This window comes from Coturnix japonica, chromosome 2, assembly GCF_001577835.2.
Source record: "Coturnix japonica isolate 7356 chromosome 2, Coturnix japonica 2.1, whole genome shotgun sequence".
Lineage (NCBI taxonomy): Eukaryota > Metazoa > Chordata > Aves > Galliformes > Phasianidae > Coturnix > Coturnix japonica.
Window position 1 is genome coordinate 41,873,642 of NC_029517.1, and position 20,692 is coordinate 41,894,333.

Below are 20,692 nucleotides of genomic sequence, written 5' to 3' on the forward strand. Positions count from 1 at the left end.
TTCAAGGAAAAGTATAGTTTTTTTCCAGACTTCAGCATAGTTATAAAGAATATTGAGGCTGCAGGGCACTTTCTGCTCTGGCTTTCATCTGTACAACCCCTAGTGTCTTGAAATCCCGCCTTGCTTTCACCCACTGATAGAGCAGTCCTACAGGGCAGCCCCAGGTAGCAAGTATGTTTCTAAGCGGTAGGACCAAAGTGAATCTGGTACCCTCTCTTGAGTTCCTTTCTGGCTCAGATGTCAGTGCATCACCTCCAAACACCTTTGCCTGTACCTCCAGGAAAAACACATTAGGTTGCTTTTATTCTTTTTTCTTCCCCTGAAATATAAAGAGACATCTCCGCCAGCTGCATGGAGCGGATCTCACTCCACAAAGCGTACATGCATTGGGGAGGACATCCATTCAACCTTTCGCCACACAGACCTGAAGTCAGCAGGGAGGAGAGCATACAGGTGCCTTTGCAGCTGATTTAACCCATAGGCATGATTTGAGGCTGACAGCAAAGTCATGCTGTCCTTCCTCCAGGACTACCGCAGCTCTGAGAGTGACTCCGGGCACTGCGTCCATGGGAAAGACGGCGCCTGGGGATGCCGACAGCTTTCCCACTGCAGCCTGAGTGTTATTACTATGACAACCTACAGGTACGGATCTGCGCAGCGCCGGGAGCTCCGGCAATCCCTGACTGCATGTGCATGGCTCAGAGCGGGGTCTCCTGCCTAGGAGAGAGGTAAAAAGCACTCAGAGCCACAGGTGCCCCTCCCTGGCTCTGTCCTGTCGCTTTGGGGTGTAAGGCAGTGTGGGTGTTTAAGAGACATCAGCAGGTAGGATTTTTAATCATCTTCTCTGGGACAAAGTAAGAAGAGTGTTGCTTTTCTCCTAGAGTCCTTCTTCAGAAAATCACCAGAATATAAAGCTGCCCTTCAAACTCTGCCTTCCTCAGCCTGATTAAAAGGTAAAATGCTCCCACACCTCATGCATGCTGCATGCCTGTGTGTGTGCATGCATGCATACAGTACTTTCTTACACTACTATGACAGCACATGCTCCCCAAAGCTATTCAAAGCATTAGAAATACAACTCCTCCCTCCAGTGCCCTGTATGTGTGTGGCTGGGGCTTTCTGCTTTGCCTCACTCCCAGCTGATTGCGGGCTGATGGTCACGACTCTGCTCCTCACCTCCCGGCTTCACGCTGAGGAGAGAAGGATCAGGGAAGACGGAGAAGCCGGCACACAACTACCCTACAGAGCCGACGATAACTTGCTCCCCGCGCAGCAGAACCTTACAGGGGAGGGGAGGGAGGAGGGAGGAAAGAAGGGGAGGAGGAGGAGGAGAAGGAAAAAAAGAAAATCCAGAGAATTCTAGTCCTGCAAATGTGACTGGTTCAGAGTTCATTTGCTCGAGAAGAGCAGAGAAGAAAGAGGACATTAAATGAGAAAAAGCAAGAAAGGTCTGTAGCTTTTTTTCCTGATACTAGCAGTCTTTTAGAGGGAAAATGATTCCTCCGAGCAGCATGACTGAAGTCAGCGTGGACAGCGTGGAGAAAGAGAATGAAGTGGAGAGCACAGAGCAGCCCCCATCTCCAGCATCAACCACCAGCCAGGAATCTAAGGTACTTATATCTCTCTTATTTCTGTCTGTCTGTCTTTCCTTTTTCTTTTCTTTTTTTCCCCCTTTTTTTTTTTTTTAACAAATATGCATTGCTCTGATCTGTGTTTGAAGCTCAGTGGCAGGATCAGCAGTGGAGCACTGTGAGCCACCTCCGACTGCAGTCTGCTCTGACATTCCTACTACTGAATTCTCCCTGTCACCCTGGAGGCTCAGGGGTCTGAACTGGGGAACATTTGCTTTTTGAGATGGTTGGGTTAGGGGAATTTCGGGAATTTTCACCTCTTTATTACTCTAGGGACCTGGAGGAGGAAAGGGGGTCAGGGATAGGATCACTGCCAACAGGTGATTTTAGCTGTTTTCACACTGATCATCACATCACTTACAGGGTTTCTGTCAGTGGCTGGAATGATTTATTTTCTCATGTATCCAGAGAGGACTGTTTTGGTGGGTGACTTTGGATGTTCCACTTCCCTCATCCATGCTAGCAGAGCCATCAGTGAACTTTCACTGTTTAATGAGCCAGTAGTTGAAATGGGATGTAAGTGACATCTTTGGCACAAGAATCCTTATGTACACTACCCAGAAAAGGATGTTTTTATCCCAGCCTTTTATTTATTGATTACTAAATGTGGTTCAATTTACCTTAGTGGAAACCAACATCCAGCTCAAATGGCATGGCCACTACATTTTTAATTGACTAGTACAAGAAAAGTTTTCCTGCCTGCCAGTATGTGACCTGGAAGATTGAGTAGCACGGGAAGGAAAGTAGTATCCTGAGATAATGAATGTTCTCTGCAGCTTTCCTGGATAATGTGATTTTACTGATCCTCTGCTACTTACCTATGATTGATATCATGATAGCAGCTGCCAGATCTTCTTGTAGACTTCCACAGTGATGCTGTGTGCTGGGTAAACGTATCAAAACAGGGAGGTCCTCATCACTTGGAGCTGACAGCTGGGTAGAGGCTTAGAAAGTCCCAGGTGAGCAGAACAGCTGCCTGACAGGGAAGGTCTGTGTTGGCCTGAGTTTAAAAGGCGCTGGCTGCCTGGTATAATGTATGAAAGCTGCTGTGTTATTCTGCAGCTAAAACTAGGTTTCCAGAGTGTAAGTTGCAAGAGACTGTGTGGGAAGAATTCTGACGTAGGCTTTGGGATTTTTTTTTAAATGCTGTACTCCAAGGAGAAGAACTAAGGTATCCCCTATGTAAAACAACCTCTGTAAAAGAGTTCTCCCAGCAACAAAATCATTCCTTGTTCATGTTGTTCACTATATGCATTCAGCACTACTGGGACGCTGCTGCAGTCTCCCTGGTGAGAAGGGAAAGAGTAAATGTGATATTGGTTCAGCCCTAAAAGGATTCGGTTGACAGGTACCTAAATCCTCCCACAGAGTGCATTTCCCCAGAATTGTTGGTATTTGTCTAGTGGGGAGCTCAGCCCCCTAGTGAGGTCCCAGTAGGAACTGGTGCCTTTGCTGCATTGCCAGCATCAGGTCCTCACATGTGCTGTACTGTGTCTGGGCCAGGTGGGATGAGTGCTCCCTCTGCTCCCAGGCACAGCCAAGAAAGTCGTTACAGAGCTGAAGTGCTGCTCACATGAGGGATTTACCCACAGAGCACTCAAATCTCCCAAAATGAACAGACAGGCAGGAATCCTAAAAAAAGACAAAGCAAAGTGCTGCATGTAGGGATCCTTCTTGCTCCTTATGTATGCTCTCAGAAGGATGTCAGCAGGAGTTAGGCATATCTAGCCAGAGAGCAAAAAGACTACTAAGCAGTTTCTAATCAGACATTACCATCATCAATTTTTCCAGTCTTGAGAGCATTAGGAGTGATACACTGCAATAGGCAAAAGCCATGACTGTGCAGTTGATGCCATCACTTGCATACAGATATTTTAAGTAAACATGTAATCTGTGTATTCACATCTTAGAACTGCAAATAACATCCGAAACTGTTTTGTATTGTCATTTCAAAATATGGAATCCAAAGATCCCTCTGATCATTAGGTTAATAAGATTTTTTGTCCCAGTAAGCAGAAGGATGGAAAAATTATCAGTGATTTCATGATACCTTTTTCAAGAGAGTTTATGTACTTCAAAAGCCCTAACAAAGATATATGTCAGTGTGTGCCAGTGGCATGTGCATTAGCTTTCATTCCACTGCATCTTCTGCCTAGGGTGCTATCTTGTCAACCACGGAGGGTTTTGCTTTCTTGACATACCCTCTGTTGTGTAAGTTAACAGGTCCATGTCTTCTACAGTTACTGCAGATCAGTTTGTGCAGGGTCTAATTACCCCACAATAGCTTCTTTCTGAGGTAAAACACTATTAAGACTCTGAATATAGAAACAGAAACAACATGGATAATAGCAACCTTCAAAATGCGTTTGGAAACATTTCAGTGGAATGATAATTCTGAAAAACTTAAGTAGAGCTAATGTAAGAACATTGCTTCCAGCCTTTTGTAATCACAGTCTGTGACACATAGTCCCTTATAGTAACAAAGTCCAGAAAAGGGTTTTATCTAGCACACTCCAGGCTGTACTCAGAAGATGACACAGAGGAGATATTGCAATTCCTGACAAGCATGAGTTTGAGAGGCAGCACTTTAGGATGTTACCAAGTACCTAAAACTTGGAGGAATGACTTGCATGCACACACCCTTGCCACAGGAAACCTTGCTAAAATAAAATTAAATGCTAAATTTTTCCACCACGTTTTCCTATGGATTAGGAGCATATTTACTGGTGAGTAAACAGACACTGAAAGCTGGAAGGCCATCCTCTTGTGCATGTCTGCCCCATAATGAGCACCTTCACACCTGCTCACAAAGCTGCTCAGTATGGAGAAATTCAAATGCTCTTTTAATTACACCATGTTGCCTGGTCTCTATAAGCAAGCCCATTTTACATGTTCTAAGTAGTAGATGTAAATGTTCCACTACTTTATAATGTAGTAGACATAGTACTGTATACTGCAAATGCATCTTTTGGACTGTGTGTCCTCACATACTTTACATGTAGCACTTCCATTGTGATGCCTCAATACTGCAACTTCAAATAGATATCCAAAGGGTAGTAAACACTGTAACTGGGCCATCCTGTAGCACTACTGTGTTGCTATTGTGCTAAATACCCTACAGCTTGAATGGTTAAGAATGCTGCAAAGCTATTAATTAACTTATTAAATTAATCTGTTGAACCTTGAAAACATTTACTACACATCTAAGTACATCTTGAGTGGAAACTTGAAGAATACTTGAAGAAACTTAGAAGAATAACTTAATGAGGGTACCAAATAAATATATACTGTTGTTAATTCTATTACATGCATCTGTTACGTGGCATGTAATCATGCCTTCTACCTGCGTAGGTCCTTCACATCTGCCTTCCAAAAAGGCAAATAGCCAACTTGCCAAAGAATTTTCTATATTTTCAACTCAACAAGGGAGGAATTCATTGGCTAATGAATCCTAAGGGAGGATTTCTTCCTGCTGGTAGCAATTAAATACACACTACACACTTGCAAAACTACTAACTTAACAACAGAGGCAGAAATGTGGTGGCAGCAAGCAAATAATATTTCTGATGTCTCTTGTGTATAAAGGTACCTTGAATTTAGTAAAGAAAGCTAAAATGTGGGGGAAGGTGAGTCTAAAGAAAAATATTATCACAATTGACAATATTTCTGTATGTTCTGGCATAAGTGGCACATAACTTTATGTCCTTAGCTTTATCATTTTTACATTTAACTTGCACATGTATATGAAGAAGAAAGAAACTGTCTTCTGATTTCTGAATAGATTTGACTCAAGTCGTTATTGCTGTATTGTGAATAATGGCTGGGGATATTCATAGACAGTGGACTACATCTTTGAAAACGCCTTTCCTGTTTTTAAGTTTTAAGAGAGCTTGAGTATCTGTGATGTTTAAGCTGGTACCTACAAGATTGTCAGTGCAGGTCTTCAAATTATTAGTGTCTTGTTTAAAGTATATAAAACACCTGTCAGATTCTTGCCTTCAATCTAAGCAGTAGTAATAAGCCTTGACCATTGTCATCAGAAGCAATCTCTCATGTAAAAGTTATTTATTTATTGACAGTAGTGAATATCTATGAAGGACAAAAATTCTTTCACAGCTTTACCCATTTCTGTCTACTTTTTTTCTGCTTTAATTATGATGTACTGTGGTCATGTATCTTTGGTGCAATAGCTTCACACCAACAATTTCATTGGCCTAACAAATTGCTTACAGTCAGGTCAGTTAGGCAAGTTGAACAGCTGAAAATAGGGGAAAAAAAGCCCACAAAAGCAGAAACGAATCCTCCAAATGAACATGACATTTGGAATATGTATTTCACAAAATAGGTGAGTTTTTCAGTCTGGCACTTCTGCACACATACTGCTCATTAGCCAGTATTCAGGGAAATGCATGTTATTCTCTTCAAATTCTGAGATGTCATTTCAGGAGGTGTAGCACAGTTGTTCAAGCTGTAGCTAACCTGATATGTAATACATAAGATGGAAGTTGCTGAAAAGTAGTAAACCAAGAAAGTGATTCAGCATTGAGGTTCAAGATGTAGTTGTAATTTACTTATATCCCCAAATCAGCTGAAAAGGTTGAATTTACTTTCTTCTGTTTTGCTAGTGTAATAGAGCAGTGGTGCCTGCATAAGATTTCAAAACCAGGTGTTAATATTAGATAGCGAACAACACAAAACAGCTTGAAACTCTTTGGACTTTAATAGGATTGTGTGGGATTTAAATCATGTAGGATTTGTGCTATGCACTTAAGCAGATATCTTCCCCATTTAAAGAGTTAATTCTTTATGAGTCTCCATAGATGGTTACTCGTCAATGAATATTTAAAGAGGCAGAGAGTATGGTGAACAGTTAGTGTTTCACCCTCCACACTACTGCTAAATACTCAGTATGTTGCTGTCATCTTCAAAGGAATACCAAAGAGCTTAAAAAAAAATCCTGTGGAAGGGTTCTCCTTAATCTTACCCACATGCCTCTGTATAAAATGGTGAGTACATACTATAAAGTAAGACTAAGGGAAATAAATGTGCTTAAGTTTTTTTTTTGTTTGTTTTTTTTTAAGATGTTACTTTCAATAACAGATTAAGTAACTAGAGGATTTTCTTAACAGTAAGGAGGTAGTACTCCATCAGTATTTTCTTGAGCAGAGTTGTTGTATTTACATCTGTTTTGACATTTCTCTCTGTCTTTTCTCCTGATTAAAACACTCTGCTGTTGTTTTTGCTTTGAGATGTATGTCAGATCATTTCTTAGGTGCATTGAGATATCTCAGGCAAAACAGAAAAGTGATCAGTTCATTCTCTTCTATCCATGCTTTCTACCTTGCCAAAGTGAAGAAAATGTCTATTATCTTTCAACAAGTAAAGATGACTTGAATCAAGTCTGGCATGGTAAAAAATGGATTCATTAGAAGTGCAGATTTTCAGTGAAACAAATAAAGTTGTTTTCAAAGCTGTAAGACAGTCCAAATCTACCATCACAGCCTATTATCCTGTCCTTTTTGTCTTAAAGTAATCCTCAGAACTTATTGCTACTCCTTTTGAAAGAGATTTCCAGCACCTGGATGCTCTAATGGCTAAGGGATGCCCTCTGCTCTCTCCTTCCTTCTAATTCCAGTCTAACTTTATCTTTGGCCAGCTTGTTGAGCATTGTACTTTTGATGGTACTACTTTAGTTGAAACAGGTCTTTACCATTCTTAGTACGTGTTTCCATCATTTAGGAGTAGACTTTTATATTCTTTTATATTCTTTCCAAGCCTTTTATTTTCTAGACTAAACAAGTCAGGCTGATGCAAGATAAACTCTCTGTTCTTCATCTCATTCTAATAGCAGATCTGTGCACCTGTTTCAGTTCTTGAAAAACATTGACTGACTTTGTGCAAAGTATTCCATGTGAGCTTTTGTACAGTATCACTAATATGTCATTAATTTGCCCAGAAACACTGCTTCTGATGCTTTTTAAGGTCCTCAATACATCCTCTTTGTGTGTTCTAGACACCCTTCAGTAAATGTGAGGTCACGATTCTATTTCTCTTCCATTATTTCCAATTATTAGGATAGATTTGTCCATCTTCATCTGGAGCGGTTTAGATCAGGTCCCAAGTGCCCAAGTTTGCATTTGCACTGTAACTCCCTCGAGCTCCAAGCCTCTTCAGTTTTGACAGTGCCTGCAGCCTCATGTAAGAAGGAAATGGCCTTATGATGCACTTTGTCTTTGCATCGCTTTCAGTAATGAAAATACAGAAAGCAAGATTGGCCTTAAAATGGCTGGTGTTGTTCTTTGAAGAACTCCACTAATGGTCTTCCTTCAAGCCACTACTTCTTTCAGCAGAAACTCTCATCCATTGGACTCACTTTCCTTCATATCTTACAATTTCTCCACTACTTCCATTCTTTTATGTCTTGGCTAATAGATTCCTAGTTGATAGAACATTGAAATAGACCAAACCTGCCACTGGCCAACCAAATTTTCTTTGACTAGAAAATTTTTCACCTTCTCCAAGATAACTAGTCTAGGAGGATCTGGTTGGTTGCTTTTTTTTGTTGCTGTTTTTGGCTGCACTGTTGAGATCAGACCTACAAATATCCATTTTCGGGGATCCCTTTTTCCCCCTCTTGAAATAGATTTCTGTTTTTCTTTACCATTTTCCTGCTTGATAAAATTTATTAAGAAAACTTGGTCCTAGACTTGCAAAGTAAAATTTTGTAGTAGAGATTTTTTCTCCTTTTCACCTCAGCAGGTATACTGAGCTGTCTTTTTGATGTCATACCATCCATTTCTGCAAGTACTTTCCTATTATTCCTGTTATTTTACCTCAGGATCATTGTTCTGAGAAGAATGTGAGATGAAGCATTTGATAAATTCTGAGTCCACCTTTTATCCCATCTTTGCTATACCACAGTCTCTTTCTTCTTTTCCATTTCCCAGTCTGCATCAATCCTCTGACATTTCATTAAATACCTTTAGCAAGGGCTCACTCAGTTTTCCTTGGCAAATAACATGCTTAAACCTTAGCAGCTCAAACTGAAAGCTCAGATTTGATTTGCATGCCAGTTTTCTTTTTTACTTTTTCTTTCTCTTACTCCACTCCTCACCATGTTTTTGTGGACTCCACTCTTTCCCAGTTTCCCTTCTGAGGTAACTATTTTCAAGCAGTTTGACAGGACCATACACCTATGTGATCTTTTTATTTCTTTATGTTTATTTGTTTCATATTACAGGTAGCATTAACATATTTACTTTGAAGAAATTCTACACCTCTTGCACACCCAAGCACATTCAAGTGTCTGATGGTTTCTATTCAGTCTCCTTTCTCTGCAAAGCATGTCTCTAACCTGATACCTCATGTCTACAAAGGCCAAGGCCATTCCACAACCCATGGCCATAGGGGTTCATCAGCTCTCAGTACTTGCTGACAGCCTTCATTCATTAGCAGCAATATAGCAACCTACTTACATAGCTGCTTTCTAGACCGCTGCTAAGACCTTCATGCTGCTTCTGATGGACATATTCAGACAGACACTAGCTTGGGTCCTTCAAACTCCAGGGTGCCATGTGGTGTAAAATAAATCCCTAGGGAGCTGGGAGTGCTGAAGATTTTGAATTTCATTAAGAGAATGAAGCACATCAAAGGCTGTCCTCTTGAAGTCCCAGAATTTGCTTAGAGGTTCATTTTTTCCCTCACAGTTAATTCAACTTAAGTGAAAGTACCACATAACCACTTGATCCCAAACTATTGTTTCTGATAGTCCTATGACAAGTATTATTTCTTGCTGCTTACCTGAGCCATTACTGCATGCTTATGATGGATAGAAGATTGCATTAATCTCATATTTGAGATTTTTCCCCATATTTGTCAGGTAGAGGACTTAATTTTCAGTAGTGAATGCACAAGTTGAATATCCTTGACTCTGTATTCAGTCCTGCGCAATTTGCAGTTGCATAGGCAAATGAGCAATCAATTAATAATTGTAAGAAAAGGGTGTTTCCCAGCTGCAGAACTCTCTGAGTTCAATATGGATTTGCAGACAAGAGGCCTTTAGGTGAGTAACAGCGATTGCTTGAATGCTTTTCTTTTCTTGAGACACAATATGCTTCATTTCTGAGTGCCATTTAAAAGCTTTATTGAAATGCCATGCATGCACTCCTTTATTAAGATAATTTTAGTAGTCTAGTGTTCTGAATAGAAGAGTAAAATGCATCTGACCTACAGTAACTGATGATTAGGGTTGATTCAGAAAGGAGCAAAATACTACAAGCTGGTGTTCACAAAGCAACTAAAATCATTATTTAGGATATATATATATATATATACAGCTTATTTCTCAGAGTAAGTCAAAGAATTAGAGGCATGGCTCAGGTGAGAGAGCAAAGTCATCCTGACAGCTTGTTATAGCAAATATAGTTAAATATGGGCTTCGAGCTGCACTCACATCTCTACTACACCCAACTTTTAATTTCATTTGAGTTTTACAAAAATTATTTATGCACAGTGGAGAGGAATGACCAGCTTTTATAGTCCAAGTCAGATTCCTGGCATGAGGCATATAAATCACCTCCTCGAACATCACATGTATAGATGTGATATTTCTCTTTGATTTGCCAGTTTTTCTCCTGCCACTTTAAAAGCTCTGATAATGATTCTGAGAGCCAAGATATCTCAGGATTGAGCAGAGAGACTGAAAACCCTGCCTATAGCAAAAGGGTTGGAATTAGATAATCTTAAATGTCCCTTCCAACCCAAATCATTCTGTGATTCTATGATAACATGACTTGTGATGATATGCCAAAGATATCTGATAACGAACATTTTGATCAAGTGTGTTTGTCAGGTGCTCTTTTCTTTTTGGTCAAAACCTTTGGCTTTGGAGAAGTACTTATTGAGTGCATAAACTTTATTGAGGAACCTTTCCCTCGTTGCTGATGAAATTTCTAGTCAAAAGAGAAAAAAAAATCATACGTTAATTTATACAGACCCACCTGTAAGCAGAGCCCAGCTTTTGGCAGTTAGTAGTCTCCCTATGTTACAAACAGACACAGACAGAAGCAGCTTTATCAAAGGTGTAATTTAAAGCAAAAGCCTGTCTAATGCCTTCTGAATTAGCCTCTTTGAGAGGAAATCACTTTCCTTTTACAACAGTACACAGCTACTGCTGAGTTAAGAGCTTGAATTTAAGTAGGGTGAACACCTCTTTGAATCTGTCAGAGCACAGTCTTGAACCTTACAGACAAAAACTGGCCAATATTTCCCTTCCCTGGAAGTTTACTCTTCTGCCCGCAGTCCTCTCAAAGACAGTTTGGAAGGCTGCAGTTGTTTTTTTTTTTTTATGTCAATGTGGAAAAAAAGAACAAAAAAAAAAAAAAATCAATATTAGAACTTTTTTTGCTGTGTGGAATTGCTGTTTTGCAGCCAGTCCTATAATGGAAAGTTATGCACCTATGACAAAAAGAGAAAAAAAACCTGAGCCTATCCAGGCTTCAAGATATGAAGCACCGCTATTAAACTCTAGCTACATGATCAATCATGTACCCGTTTCATGAAGTATGGGCACAGAGCAGTCTTTGGCAGGTGCACAGCAGTTAGATCTACCTCCCGTACTTAGTCATAATGACAAATGAACTTCATTCTCATGGCCATCCAAAAGGTCCAGATGAACACTTAACTTTTTTTTGCAGGCTTGTTCACTCTCTGCCTTTCAGTACTTCTCTCTCTGCTCCTTTTCTTATCCAACTGCTTTAATCCAGGACGAGACTCTCTGACACAGCGCAAAGTTTGTCTTGAGGCAAAAGAGTCAAAATTTCCAGGTTTCCAAGGTTAGCCAAGTTTAAACATGCCTGTTAAGAAAATGGATGGTGGTTCTTCTGTTAGGGAAGGGACCTTTTAGAAATACCATGTGAATGCTGGCACTCATGCTTTAAGTACTCTTGGAAAAAAGTGAACCCTACTGTTTGCACTTTCCTTTTCATCTGTATCCAGGACGTGCTTGTTTTATTCACAAATAAATTCTTCAAGTTGCATTTTAGTTTCCCTATGTTGACTGGCATTATACTGTCTGTGCTCTGCATGTGGGCGCCTATTTCTCTCTTAATGTAACATCATGCTCTCTTTATAATGCATATACAGGAAAGTGTACGTAAATTTAGAACTCAGACAAAGAGGTAACAAAAAACATTTCTTATGCAGAAGAAACTGAACCCTCTTACGCTACCCTTGTCTTAGTCTATTACTTAGGTAGGTAGTAGTGTAACTCAGGAGATCCCTTTTCAGCTCTGTTGCCAGTGGAGGGCTTTTGAGCTCTTGCTTCCATAGCAGTGTAGGTTCCTACATACAACCTTGGGCTCCTATTCTGCCCTTGGTAGCACTTTTTCTTTCAGCAGTTCCTACCTGGCATCTAAGAAAAATGTTATGGACAGATGAGTCTCTGTACATGATCAAAGCTAAAATTAATTCCAACAGCTATACCAAACCTACTTGAGGCCTGCTAGAATGTAGATGAAGTAAAAGCACTTCACAAAGATATATATATATATATATTTAAATGGTAACTAAACCTAAAATTTCTGAGGAGAATTCAGCTGTGAATAGATGATGGCCACAAGAAGTAGCCCCTCAGGTCAGAGAAAAATAGTCAGATCCTTTTTAAACAAGATGAGAAAACCAGCCTGTTTTTTCTGACTCTGCAGAGAACACATTGCAATAAATACAGTATTCCTGAAGTAGAAAATGACGTAACATCATTTGGCCTTTACTACCAGCTGCTCCGTTCCAGAAAAAGATCTCCTTTTCATGAGTTATCATTCCTCCAGCACAGTCATACTCAGAGTCACTGCTGTGTATAAAAAAAAATCAGTTGATGAGAAAAAGCAGGTATAAATCTTAGAAGTTATCAGTGCACTTGTTCTTCAATTCAACAGCAGCTGGTTGCTCTTCAGGCTCTGATATCTGCTATAATATGCCACACTCCTCATGAATCAGTGCCACTCTGCTGATACCAAGAATGGTAGCTACTCTGACAGTAGACTAGACGAAGTGATACATTTCATGGAAATACCCACTATTACGCAGGATTCATGTTCATGTTTTTCCAAACACATTCTGTCCTCACTTGACTTTCCTTTCCTCTTCTCCCCACTGCTCTCTTGCCTGCCTGAATCCCTCATGCAACCCCACTGAAATCACTGCCATTCTTTCTGTCAGACAACACGGTGTTTTACTCATTTGAAATCCTTCACTTACCTATCATAAAAACAATTACTGTAAAATCTGTTGGTATCTGATGGTAATACCAAGCTCTTTTCTCTCTCAGCACCAGCAATCCTAAGTTAAAATATACTTCTTTTTTTTTTGAGAGCCCAAGTGTATCATAGACTTGTAAGTCTTTTATTCATTCATTTTTCAATTCTTAGCTCATTCTGCACATCTTTGGGGCTTAACGATCCCTTTTGGTACTGAGAAAAACTGTAGTACCTCAAAGTTACAGTCTTAAATTCTCTCTTTCTGTTTGTGATGTTCTGTGCATAACCGTTTTTTATTTAGAAGAAGCTAGATGTCTCAGTATAAAAACACAGTGCAGTCAGTCATTTTTTGTCCTGATACTTTGATAGAGGTAATTTGAGAAGGAAAGTTGTGCAGCTGGTGAGGATAAAAATAAAATGTTTTTGTTTTGCAGGGTTGATCTTGAAACAATAGCTGGCTGAAGATGTTCAGCAGCTTGGAGGTTTAGGAAAAATACAAACGAAACAGATTAGCCTGAGGTAAAAGGAGCAAAAGATGTACAATAAATCTCATCCATAACTTGCCAATTAACATCTCCAAATGTACATACTTACATTATAAACTTGATGCGTAATTCAAGCCTTAAAGTATTTCCATATAGTGCCAAGTAATTGTAATTCCATATGTACATCATCATCATCAAGTTAAACTGTTCATGTGGATATTTGGTTTATTCTTTATGTATGACACTGAATTCAGTTTTTGCTGAGCATCACTTACCTGGAATGATGGGAAGACAGAGGACAGACTTACTTAGATGGAAACTTTCTGTACTACTAAAAGGTTCCTTGAAAACTGAATAGTGCAGGAGTAATTTTCCTTCAAATGATTTGGAAGTACTGTTTGAAAATCAGAAAATGATTGGAGGAGGTATGTTGAAAGGTAGAAGTGCATGCCCTAGGATGCATTATGAGAAGACCTATAGCTAGAAAACTGTGCCAGATCAGGACTGGGTCTGGAAATAAACAGATCTGCCATGGTCGATAGTAAGATAATTAGATACATAGCAAGCAAAGAAGATGTTAAACAAGGTGGAAAAAGATTTTAATCTATAAATGACAGTATTTGCCATGAATCTGATAGCTGCTGTAGGATCCTAAAGCTGGAAAAACAAGATGAAAGAAACTCACTGAGGCCCCAGATGGAGCAATGAGAAGCCCAGAGGCGTTTGTTCAACCTGCATTGTTGATGCTCCCCCCAGATCCTGGGCTGCAGTCAAGTGATGCCAGGCTGTGCTGTGTCTGCACATCAGGACACATCAGGGTCCTGCTGGGCTTCAGAACAGACACTGCCAATGTAACCATGCCAGTAACCTGGTCTCCAGAAGAGCTGGAACAAGCAGCATTTAAAGGATAGGACAGTGTCAGGCTTTTGGAGGGATAAAAAGAAGACAGGAGGCAGAAAATTTGCTACCAGGTTGTAAAAATAAGTACTTGGAGTGGAAGGAGGTTGTGAAAAAAGAAAAACTGAAAATGAGCCAACAAACACTGCTAATAGTCTGCAAGGCATAATCTTCCCACTAAGAAGAGTTTGAAGTGGAAAGATGGGAACAAGTTGTATAATTCAGATGTGAATCTGTTTGTGGATTGACAGCAAGGAGGGAGGTGCAGAAACCTATGGGATCAAATAAGCCAGAATAGCATTGCTTATATGTGTTGGGTGTTGTTTTTTTTAAGCTAATAGGCCATACAGCAATCAAATCCTGGCATTATGGTTCTGTTCTTTCTATGATCAGAATATGAGCTAGCATTGTGTCAGACTTAAGGCATAGTAATTAAGCAAGAAATCTAGGCAGGATAAAGTCACACTAGGTACAAATTTGAAACAAGTGTATGGGAAAAACAAAAGCAAGAGGCATAGGTGTTCCATGGGTCTGTCAGTATTTGGTTGTGGAGGAGAAGAGATTGACTGATACTGTTTCAGAAACAGGAAGGATGAATAAAGTCCATCCGATAACAGGATGCCACATGTTCAGGTGGCTGTTCATGCTGCAGGCAGAAACCCTTTGCTCTTAATGCACAAAGTAAAACAGTAAAAATAAAAAAGTAACAATTTCAAAGTAAGCAAAACAATAGTCTTACCAAATCCTAAACCTTTACTTGGGAACTGTGCTCACTGAAGTCAGCGAGAGTTAGGAGTGAGCAAAGACCTTAGGATTTGGCCCAGTGACAACAACTCTGTTGTAGAGCTGAGCACTTATATGCTTTCATCATGAAGCAATTTTAACAGCCTAATTTTGGAACCCCAGAAGGAGGAGTGGAAACACTAAAATATTAACTATCACAACTCCCAGTAGATCTCATTCCTCCTTTTTGTGGACAATGCATATGTGATCAGATGGTATGTGGGATCTGGTGCTGATCTTAATTTGCCCCCTCAGTTACTGTCAGCCTCCCTGCCAGAATGTATCTCCATGTTTGTTTCAAGAGACATACTACCATTTAAAGTAGTGTCTGTTTTTGCTGGACAGCTAAACAGCTCTGTTAAAAAAGAAAAGAAGAAACAAAAGGAGATGAACAAATGAGCAAAATGACTTGGTGAAAATTATTAGCATAGGTAGACCATCACTTCTTAGCAGAAGTTGTCTGTTTTAAGAAGATCTCAGTGAGCTTTAATTTCTTGCAAGAACAGTAGTGGAAAATAATGATGCATGCTTCATAAGTGGACAGATACAAGGCACGGTCATGGATGATTAATCCTACATTCACAATCATATTCATCACAGATTATTTGTGAGAAGAAAAAGAAGCAAAACTCAAGCCTTATTATTATTGTTGCAGACTCTCAGCAGGTGCATGCAGTGTAGCTTCATTCACCTCAGCAGGGCTGCCTGGATTTACATTACTCTGAAATCCAGCCTTTTAATCTCCAAAATTCACTGCACCACTTCCACTGCTACAAAGATGATTACGAGAGTATGTCAGGAGTTACCAAAGGGAAATCACTGTTCCATTTAGAAGGTGAAATGGAAAAGAGATATCAAACAGAGCAGCAAAATGCAGGATTTGTGGATGAGACCTCAGAGACAGCAGTCTAAATTCCTCTTATGACAAAAGTTAGGAGATAACCGCATCTGCACATCATCCTAATAGGGACAAAGTATGGAGATGACCAGCTGCTTAGCAATCAGATGCCTGAGGTAAAGCCCAGGGTACCAACCAAGATGTAGTAAACACATCCATTTTGAAACCAAAAGTTAGAAGGGGATTTTAATGAAACTGAAGGACTCTTTTGCTTGTGCTGTGACCTTGTCTGCTAGCTCCAGGAGGAAAGACAGGAGATTAAATTGCCTGGTGATGAAGAAAGGAGCCACAGAAAAGTCATTCCACCAGCCACTTCTCATAACCTGAATTACAGGAGATCTCCCACAGCTGATACGACCCATGTTGGAACAGCTGTTTGGTGGAAGAGAGAATATATTTCTGTGATTAAATACAGAATTTATAGTCTTGCCTTTTTCTCTGGAAAGAAGCGTCTCCTCTTTGCTAGGTGAGGCAAGAGAAGGGACAATGCATTTTCCAATCCCAACAAAAAGCAATCAGCGTGTTTTGGGAATGGATGAAGCATTGCTTAGTTTGATCTGTAACATGTTTTGATCTGTGCATGAGTTCACAAAGGATGAAGAACTGATGATCATTGAGCTAAACACAATGCACTCAACGTATCTAGATTAAAAGAAAAAAAAACATGAGTTCATCAAAATAGGGCTGCTTGAAAACTCAACAGAAAAAGAAAATGTTTTACGTAGAACCTTTGAGAGTTTTAGTTAGATAAATAAAATGTTTTTAATGTTGCTGTTCTCAGGGAGAGAAAAAATTGCTTAGTGTTTGGTTAAAAAAATAATTTTCCGGTTTTCACATGCATACAAATATTGTTATATTTATTTTGCATATGTTGCCTGCTTCTCACAAGCTGTTTTAAAATGTTTAAATGACAGCGAGTCTTTAGAAGCTAGTATGAAAATATATTTGGCAGGGAAGTTAATACAAGCTCAGGGTAAATCATAGTTGCAGAATATCTCATACAGAGTTTACTCTTTTAATGCCTTATGACTAAGTAGACTACTCAGAATATAATGAAGACAAGAAAGAATTTCCTTGAAATTTGAGGGAAATTACTGTAGTTAATAAACTCTTTGTGTTTCCTCAAGTGTGCCACTCCCTGGTAGGCAGTACTCTGTCCTCTTGCACCTTATGCTGAATTTCAAGGCTACATAAAGTAATTCAGAGCAAAAGACAAACCATTTCATATTGTCAGGCATTTTATTTCACATTTGTTTTACTTATTTGCTACTTCTGGTTTGTTGCAATGTTAGAAAATGTACCTCGAACTATTGGGCTTTTGGGCCAATAGCAGAAGGAATTGTTGAGATCTATGTGAAGTATTCAGGATGATTTAAACCAAACCAGAAGGTTGTATAGAAGGGATGGAACTGCTAAGCAAACACACTATTTGGCTACACGTGCAGACTGTACCTCTTGCTAATGTAGAGGTTTGCCAATTAGATATGCAAACACACAGCTGCCAAGGATGTAGTACATCAGTAGAGGGCTGAGAACGTGTGATTCACAGTGACATTTGTAGGAATGGTGACAACTGAGCATCTCTTCAGATTGCGTGCTCTGAAAAAAATCCCTGAGGCTCTTTCAGGGATTTTTGCTGTTACACTCTGATGTGCCAATCAGAGCATTTCATTGTACTTAGGACTCTGCATGTCAAACAAAATCACAGTAAGAGCCCTGCCTGGAAAGGTTTATATCCTAAATTGGTTTGAGGATCAGTGGGTGAGTATCAAAAACAATGGAGTTCGGGGGGGTAATGTAAGGATGATGGTCAGAGAAACAACAGCCAACCAGAGTAGCTGGAGGTACCCGATAAATCAATATTATTATTGTTAGGGATTACAGAAAAGATTTCCCCTTTGAGTAGTCCGATACAATATTTGAGTAGACAGATGATTTTTTTTTTTTTTTACAGCAATAAGAAATATATTTGTTCTAATGGAGGCTTTGCCATCTCTTTGGGAAAAAAACCAAACACAAATATGTTACGTAGCAGATTGTACAGAGATGAGTATTCTCTCTTTGTCTATAGTTGATTAAAAGGATTAAAAGCTTCTAAGAAAGCTGTCTAGGGCAGCCACAAATATATGATAGAGCTAGATTCTCAGACGGTATAAATTGGCAACGATTGAAGTCAGTTCAGCTAATTCAATTTGTACTGGAAATGTCTTTGTACTATTTATTATTTAGAAAGGAGAAGATAGAAATCATCTTTGCTTACAAATTTTATTGTGGATACTTTGCCAAAAAACATACCAACCTCTTAAGTGTTTGAAATGTCCTTTTATCTTGTTAATTCTGTAAGACATGGCATTTCTCTCATCAACAGGCAAACACGCTATTTATAAAGCTGCATACTGGCTTTGGACGTGTCACAATCTTATTTTGCTCATTGAAATGCCAAAGCAGTGCAGTTTAAAATCAAAACTAGAGAAGAACACAACCGTCCTACACTCATCTGTGCTCAAAAATCACTTGCTTTTGTGTCCCTCAATTTTAAGAAGAAAATTGCTAGCTTCCATGCTCACAAAAGCAGCATTTCTGTTGGAGGAGGTTCCTTGTTTGCTCTAATCAATGCAGCATGCTGAAGCCCAGCAATGCCTCCAGGCTACTGACACCCTGGTAACATCTAGTCCTTCAACAAATCCATTTAACATCTGAAGTATATTCAGGGGCTTGCTGGTACAAAATGAATGCTCTTTGGCCCAGAAAATGGACTGTGTTTGGTAGAATAGATTTCATTTGTCAACACTGTTGTTCTTTCCCTTTTTTGAAAGGCTTTTGGTTCGAGTCCCTTTTGGTGATGTACCTGACATGATCTCTAGTTAATCTACACAGCCGTTCTGCATGTTGAAGTCCTTCATTAATAATAACAGAAGAGTCGTATAATTTGGAAAGTTGTTGTAAGAAACAGAAAGGAGGAAGAAAGAGTTCCTTATAGAAGGTGGATGTCTGTCTAACAGCAGTGAGGGATAACTACTGACAGCACTTACAGTCTCCATAGCTGAACAAATTAGGTACATTTTATAAGAATTGCAGCAATCAAATTGTCCTAAAGGTTCATCCCAACACCATTAATGCCTTGTGTTACTTGTAATTCATCTAATGATGTTGCTAATGCTAGTGTGAAGAACGGGATCGAGAAGAGCAAGCAATCACTTTTTTGTTGTTTTTACTATGACAATAGCGCAGCTGACATCTGAAAATCAGGGTTTTGTCATGTGGTGTGTCAGTAAAGGACATTTGATAAGCTTATTTATTTCATTTGTTCTTTCTTGTGGAAGATGAAGTTAGGTGTGGAAATTCATAAAAACAACCTTCTTGTTGTCCCCTTGCCATCCAGGAGCCTCTATTACTGCCAAGGATGGCTTGCAGTGACTGAGCAGGGAGCAATACTAAGGATGTTAAGAAGAACTCCCAACAGGGTTCCTCTGAATGCCAAAGCTAATGGTCCAAGCAGTCACAATACAAACAAACTGCTTGTCCTTCCAGTTAACTGCCATTCACCTTGAGATCACTAAGGAGAGAGCTTATGACACAGGACTGAAGCACGCATGTGTAGGGAGTGGGTCTTACTCTAAGCTTTGGATGGTAAGAAGGTGAGATGAAGTTTTTCTAGAGAATTGGTGATGGTGGAGAGGAAACTTGCCTTAGCATTTTAATTTGGTTTAGGAGTGTGGTTTCAAAGCAAACCTCTCAGTTGTGGAACACTCCATAGCCTCACTGAGCACAGACTGCATCTCTTGGGGATATGCTTGTGCTGCAGGTGGGCACTTAATGGGCACATAAAGGCTAATGGGCTGCTCCCTTTCAGAGTATTCTGAGCCCTGAAATGTTTGCATGCTGTATCTTCTTCAACACCCTCCATTTCATTCTGCAGATCAGCTCCTACTGAGCCACTTTGTCTGCAAACAGAGCCAGAGAGGCTTGAGAAAAAAGCTTCTTGATATCAGGGGAGTGGTTAGGAGCCCAAACAAATTATTCTTTGCAAAGTGGACAATTGGAAATTACATATTTATCTTTTCTAATTGCAAAGTTAGTGTTTATAAAGCAGTTCAGATCACTGATATCTTCCCAGCTTCAGCTTAAAGTTCTTCAACCAAAATCGTAGACAAGAGTTGTGCACTTTCCACGTAGAATAAAGTCTCAGGAAGGGCAAGTGCAACTCCCATTCAAATCAATATCAGTGGCAGCTGTTAACTCTAGGAATGAATTTCAGTAGCTGTCCTTTTGCTGCCTGCTGCTTTCTGGTTATAGCAGCTGAAGAGCTGTCATAAAGGGAAATCAGAAGCAGAGGTGGTGTTGATAAGCTGTAGTTCATTAGGGCTTCCTGATTCCTTGAAGCACAAACATTCAGTATCTCTGGAGAAGATAGAGATTGTGTTGGATAATGCTGAAAAAAAGGTTAATAAAGATCCAGGGTTTAGCTATTTCACTTATCTCTTTCTTGTCCACCGGTTTAATATATTGAGTTTTGTGACCGATAAAAAGCTTTTGACCAGAGACAAACTCTTTTCCCCATCAGAACATCTTGAATTTGATAGCAAAGGTTCTGTTTCTGAAGGATTGGTATTGTGTAGTCTTGTGGTCCTATCGTAATTCTAGACAAGCTTTTGTGCTTGTGGGAATTTTAATTTGGTCTTATTCATTTATTTATTCCAGCAAAAGCTTATTTGTAACCTTCCACACAGGGCAATAAAGGCC

At 39.6% G+C, this 20,692-nt stretch overlaps 1 protein-coding gene across 1 annotated transcript in view; it reads left to right on the forward strand.

Moving 5' to 3' along the window:
* Positions 1-1,105: 1,105 nt before the first annotated feature.
* STAC (SH3 and cysteine rich domain) overlaps positions 1,106-20,692 on the forward strand; it is a 69,756-nt gene continuing 50,169 nt past the window's right edge. The window contains exon 1 of the mRNA XM_015854249.2: positions 1,106-1,610. Within this exon, the coding sequence (XP_015709735.1) occupies positions 1,494-1,610 (117 nt within the window). The 5' untranslated portion in view covers positions 1,106-1,493. The remainder of the gene's footprint in view (positions 1,611-20,692) is intronic.